The sequence below is a fragment of the Pleurodeles waltl genome, chromosome 4_2, assembly GCF_031143425.1.
Source record: "Pleurodeles waltl isolate 20211129_DDA chromosome 4_2, aPleWal1.hap1.20221129, whole genome shotgun sequence".
Classification (NCBI taxonomy): domain Eukaryota; kingdom Metazoa; phylum Chordata; class Amphibia; order Caudata; family Salamandridae; genus Pleurodeles; species Pleurodeles waltl.
This window is the reverse complement of record NC_090443.1, coordinates 335,782,052-335,788,051: the sequence shown is the minus strand read 5'-3', so window position 1 is coordinate 335,788,051 and position 6,000 is coordinate 335,782,052. Positions and strand designations below refer to the sequence as shown.

Genomic DNA, 6,000 nt, shown 5'->3' with positions numbered 1-6,000 from the left:
TTCTCTTTTCTTTACTGTCAAAACAGCACCCAATAAAATGACACAAAACTTCAAACGACATATCCCATGAAGTATAGTCACATCCAATCATAACTTTTCCCCAAAGCTATATAAGTTCCATGCACAAAAGCCCGTCCTCTTTCTTTGCTGCTCCAGCAGCCAGTTAAGTGCTTATCATTGTTCTTATAATACTAATCTTATAATATTGATATTTTAATAGCGTGGTTTGTTTCTTGCTTCGCGCGCACTTCACTCTTACAGAGTATACCCTGGGATCACCGATTCCAAATGTGGGGCCAGAAATGGATCAGGACTGAGGCCGGCGGAGCTCTCTCCGCATGTTCTGTTGAGGGCCGAGTCCTCTTTCTACTACTCCTGCCGTGTGTGCGCGTCAAGCCAGATCGGAACACTTTTCTTTTCCAATCGGCTTGTCGCGCTTATGTGTTTGGCCTCAATAAACGACAAACAGGCTGCAATAAACACTAAAGGGCCGGGCCCATGGGAAATTAAATTGAATTGCAGTTGTGGTTCTGGCAGCAGGTGGCTACCTCCACAAACACTGTTCCTGTCCAGGCAGTTGTATTACTGCCTTACTACGTCTGAATTGCCATTTTCTCATCTGCTGCAGGGTTTTTCCCCCTTTAACCTCCTCTTTACCTCCTAACTGCGCACTTATGGCATACTACTTCAATGAGGAGGACGAATTTCAAGATATTTCAGAAGTGCCTCTGGAGCACCAAATGGAGGAGAGATTAGAGGAGGCACTTGGCCGCCATGTGCATGACTCCGTGAATTGGGCCCTGATGAAGGCCTTGAAGCCATTCACTTAGTCCTTGACTAATTTTGGCAAGAGAGAACTACTGCTGGGCAAAGCAAGTCAGTCAGCTCATTCACAGCAATACAATCCCATGGAGGCCCTCAACCTCCAATTGCAATACCTGGCGTGTTCATCATCCTCTGAGATTTTGGCACAGATGGCTGTCTCTGTGCTCCATGACCACGAATATGGGAAAATTAATCCTCGTGAGGAGGCAGACCCCTTCGCCATGCAACCACAGCCTCAAGATGAATTGCATGCGTGTACTTCTTCAACCTCTGAGTCAGAAGTCTTGCAAAAAGACACACCACCTCTAAAGAAGAAGCACAAATCTCATCATTTATCCTCCGATCTACGTGCCCCTGGTGGTCAGAATCTCCTCTTTACTCCGGAAGACATCATTCATCCCCGCTCCACAGAGTCGATCCCCTGTGAGGAAGTTGCACACTTTCTGCAGTGTGTTTGCGCAAGAACTTTGAAAAAGATGTCCACAACACACTTAGGTTGGAGTGCCCATGCCCCTCTCTGATAGGCAAAGTAGCAGATACCCCTAATTTGGACCCATGTCTGATGATGACGTTCTTGAAGAAGTTCACAAAGGACCCCAAAAAGGGTTTGGACTGTGTGTGGCTCGGCTGCCAAGATAAACTCTTGGATCTCTCTGGGCCTTTAACAAAAAACATAAATTTGGCAGTCCAAGCTAAAGAAACTAATAAGCCCCTGGATCCTTAGGTGATTTTGGAGTGGGTGCAAAGTGCTATACGCCTTTTAAGCAATGCGAAGTGTGCCACGTCTACAGAGCATCGTCGCTCTTTCCTCATGCATCTGGGCCCCAAGCTGGTAGATATGGCTTCTACTGAGGCAGGGACTCTGGCCAACGGCTTGCTATTCAGTGACAAGTTCATCAAAGATCTAGGCAAGTACGTAGCCATGTTCACAGCACTCGATAAGGCATAAACTTCCATAAAAAAGGTCTTCAGCAATGTTCTTTTTACCCGGGCCATGCGCTTCAGGGGCTGAGCGCCAGGCCGTGGATACCAGGCTTCAAAAATTGTCACTCAAAGAAGTAGAGGTGGTACCTATCCTTCGTCCACTTTCTATCCAACCTGCTACAGAGGTGGTCGTGGACGTATCTCCAGAAGCAATTGCGGAAGTGGTACCGCTCCCAAAGCCAATGTCACAGGTAAGGAATATTCCTTCTTCGGAACTGGTTCTGGGGACAGAATTCAATATTTTCTCAATGCATGGCTGACGATCATACAAGATCCTTGGGTGTTACAGTCAGTTCAAGGTTTCCAACTGGCATTTTATGCTTTCCCAATGGAAAGCTCCCCTCCCTATTCTCTTCTTTTTTCCCTCGAAGATCTCTCCTTCATAGAAGAGATGATCTTCACTATTTTGCAGAAAGGGGCAGTAGTGGAGAGTCTACCTCACCCTCGGGGTTCGTGAGCATGATTTTCCTAGTTCAAAAGAAGGGGGGGAATTTGCGTCTTGTGTTAAACCTCAAACACTTCAATTCCTGGACCGTGTATTGCCATTTCAAAATGCAAGGCATACACTTGCACAGGGATCTCTTAAGAGACAGCAATTGGTTGGTTCGGTTGGACGGCAAAGATGCCTACCTTTCGGTGCCAGTTTTCGCACCCCACAGGTGGTTTCTACAATTTCAGTGGGGTCATCGGTGGTTCGAGTTCACTGCCCTGCCCTTCGGTCTATCCTAGGTGCCATGGTGCTTCCCCAAGCTTTTGTGGCCGGTGATTCAGCATCTGAGAGAAAGAGGTGTGAGACTTACCATTTACCTCAACGATATTCTGATCATGGCGCAGGAGAAGGAGACAATCGTCTGTCATCTCAATTGGACAGTTCATTTGCTGCAGGAACTCAGATTTATCATCAACGCAAAGAAATCCGATATGACACCTTCTCACAATATCGAATTCTTAGGTTTTCAGGCAGACTCAATCAAAGCCCAATTGTTACTCCCTCTATCCAAACGTACTTTGATCATGAAAGAGTTGAGGAAATCCCTTGCATCTCCAACAATATCATTGAGGACATCAGTCTGGCTAGTGCGCCTGATAGAGTCCTCGATACAGGCTATATTTCCGGAACCTCTGCATTACAGAGCCCTTCAGCGTTTGAAAATCTTACACCTTTGGAAGGGCCTGCAATACTCGGGACAGGAATTGCTGTCAGAGCAATCGAAGACCCAGATCTCCTGGTGGCTCTCCCACATGGACGTGTGGAGTGGCAGAACAATTTTTACTCAGTTCCGGAAGTGGTAATAGAGTTGGATGCCAGCTGGTGGGGCCGGGGAGCTTGTTGCGGCTCTGTAAAGACAGGGGGGTCGTTGGTCCCTGGGAGAATTGAATTACCACATCAAGTGCCTGGAACGTTTGGCAGGAGTGTTTGTGATCAGATCTCTATCCCCTTGCAAGGTTCAATGTTATATTCTTCTCCAAAGGGACAATGGCCCTAATTATTACATTGGCGGTACTTACCACCTACCGTCGCGGTGACGGCCGCCAACATACCGTCACCGCGGCTACTATCCATCAGCCATATTATGAGCACTGCCTGACTTTTGCCATAATAAGGGCGGAAATCCGGCAGTGCTCATAGTGGTGGACGGTGGTAAGCTGGCACTGCAGCGCCACGCCAGTTGAACGCCGCCAACCGTATTATGTCCAGCAATATGGCCTGCTGATATTCTGCTGGCAGGGCGCTGCTGGCGGTAGCAGCGCCCCTTCCCGTTCCCTGACGGAAGACCTCCTCGACCAAGGTAAATCGGGCTTCCGACAGGGGAGGGGGGTGTTTCGTGTGTGTGTCTGAGTGTGTGCATGAATGTCTGAGTGTGTGTGTGAATGCGTCTGTGTGTGTTGTGTTGTTTGTGAGGGTGTACGCGTGTGAGTGAATGCGTGTAAGAATGGTGAAGTGAGTGCATGTCTGCATGTCAGTGTGATCGTATTAGAATGTGTGTGAGTATGTCTGGAAGTATGCGTGAATGAATGCCTGTATGTCAGTATGTGATTGAATGTGTGTATGTCTAAGTGAATGGGTGTATGCCTGGTGTGTGTGTGTGTCTGTGTGCGTGTATGCAGGGAGGGGGAGTGTGGTGTGCAGGGCACTGTGAGTGTAGTAGGGGTAGGGGGAGGGGATGATGTGTGCGTGTGTGGCTGTGGGGTCAGTTGTGTGGTGTGTGCGTGTATGGGGGGGCGAGTGAGTGGATCCGGGGGGGAGGTGGATGAGTCTGGATGGAGGTGGGTGGGGGGCATCAGGTGAGAGTTGGGGAGGTGGGGGAGCCACCTACCAGTGACAGGGAAGGAGTTCCCTGTCACCGGTAGGGCCTACTGCCATGGTTTTAGTGGCGTTTCTAATGCCACGAAAACCATGGTGGTAGGCCGGCTCATAAAGCCATGGGCGGTACTATGTCGGCCGCCGGGCTGGAAATAGATATCTCCGGCCTGGTGGCTCATACCACCATGGTGATATGAATGGAGAAGTGGCGGGTTGGCTGCAGCCAACCCGCTAATCTCATGATGTGGCAGTATACACCGCCAGCCTGTTGGCGGTGATAACACCACATTAACCTTGGCGGTCAAAAGACCGCCAGGGTTAAAATGAGGGCCAATAAGTCTGCAGTCAAGTATATAAATCGCCTGGGGGGGTACCAGGTCTCGACTGTTTGCGAAGATTGCGAAGGATTTTTGGCATTGTTGCCTGCAGCATCACAATTCAGTGATCGCAGAACATATTCCGGGCCGTTCCAATGTGACAGTGGATTGGAATTCACACTTCCTTCAGGATTCCAGCGATTGGAATTTCAAACCACACATTTTCCAAGCATTACAACAGCGGTGGTAATGATGTCTTCTAGACTTATTTACCTCCTGGCTGTACACCCAACTTCCGACCTACTTCAGTTGGAGGCCAGACCCTCATGCAGCGGGGACAGATGCGAATCTGCACTCCTGGTCAGAGGGCCTTCTCTATGCCTTTCCTCCGTTCGCCATGATTCCGCTGGTTCTTTCCCAGTTACATCGACATGTAGCAGAGGTAATCTTGGTAACACTGTATTGAAAGGCAAAGCCTTGGTTCCCGTCAGCGATGGCTCTATCGTGCGAACCTCCAGTGATGTTACCATCATGCCAGGATCTTTTAACGGATCCACTGCGATTTTCCATCCTCTGATCCTGTAGGCCAGCTGCCACTGATGCCGTGGAGGTTTTCAGGAGACGCTGGCAAGTGGCAGGAGTTTCTGAATCTGCATTGTTTTTCCTATCACAATCACGGGCCCCCTCTACTCATAAAAGATATGAACAAGCCTAGCAAAAGGGATTCTAAATTCACGTCATAGCAAATTTTCAGACTTAGCCTCTCAAAGCTTAGCCTACAGAACAATTAATAATTTTCGGTCTGCTATATCTGTGGGTCATCCCCATATTCAGGGAAGACAAGTGGGGGAACATCTGTTAATTTGTAAGCTCCTTCAAGGCATTTGTATGACTAAGTCTCCTCAACCAAAGTATTCCACTTTATGGGATGTCAATGTGGTCCTCCGATTTCTTAAGAGTTATCCTTGTAATGAAGATCTTTCATGTAAACATCTCTCAGCGAAGCTTACAATGCTATTATGCCTACTCTCCTATAGACGGGTTCTGGATGTCCAAGCCTTTGATATAGCAGGTAGAGTATTTACTTCCTCTCGAGTGTCATTTTCTATTTCAAGAGACACTAAAACTGCTCCACGTTGAATTGCATACCCGTCTTTTCTTCATGATAAAAAATTGTGTGTTGTTCAATGTATCAAAGTTTATGAAGATTGTACTCATGAATTCAGGCAGAATGCTTCTGGTCAATTGCTCATTTCTTTATGAATCTTTCTGCCCAGTTACTTCAGCGACTTTGGCCCGGTGGATTAAGGGGTTATTGGCTGAGGCAGGTATAAATTTCTCTCTATTTGGAGCTCATTCTGTTAGAGGAGCTGTAGCCTCTAAAGCAGTTTTCACTGGTGCAAGACTGAAAGATATCATGGCCGCAGCGGATTGGTCTTCTGATTCTACTTTTAAAGTGTTCAATCATAAGCCAATTGTGGATGTGGTGTCTGGGATGGTGAGTCAATTTTAGCCTAGCACAATCCGAAGCTTCCGGTCCTGCCATAGAATAAAAATATTTCTAGCTAA

The 6,000-nt window shown here is 47.8% G+C and overlaps 1 protein-coding gene across 1 annotated transcript in view; it reads left to right on the top strand.

Annotated features, from left to right (window-relative positions):
* The first annotated feature begins 1,663 nt into the window (after window positions 1-1,663).
* LOC138293862 (ras-related C3 botulinum toxin substrate 1-like) overlaps window positions 1,664-6,000 on the top strand; it is a 65,460-nt gene continuing 61,123 nt past the window's right edge. Inside the window, exon 1 of the mRNA XM_069233164.1 lies at window positions 1,664-1,737. Within this exon, the coding sequence (XP_069089265.1) occupies window positions 1,664-1,737 (74 nt within the window). The remainder of the gene's footprint in view (window positions 1,738-6,000) is intronic.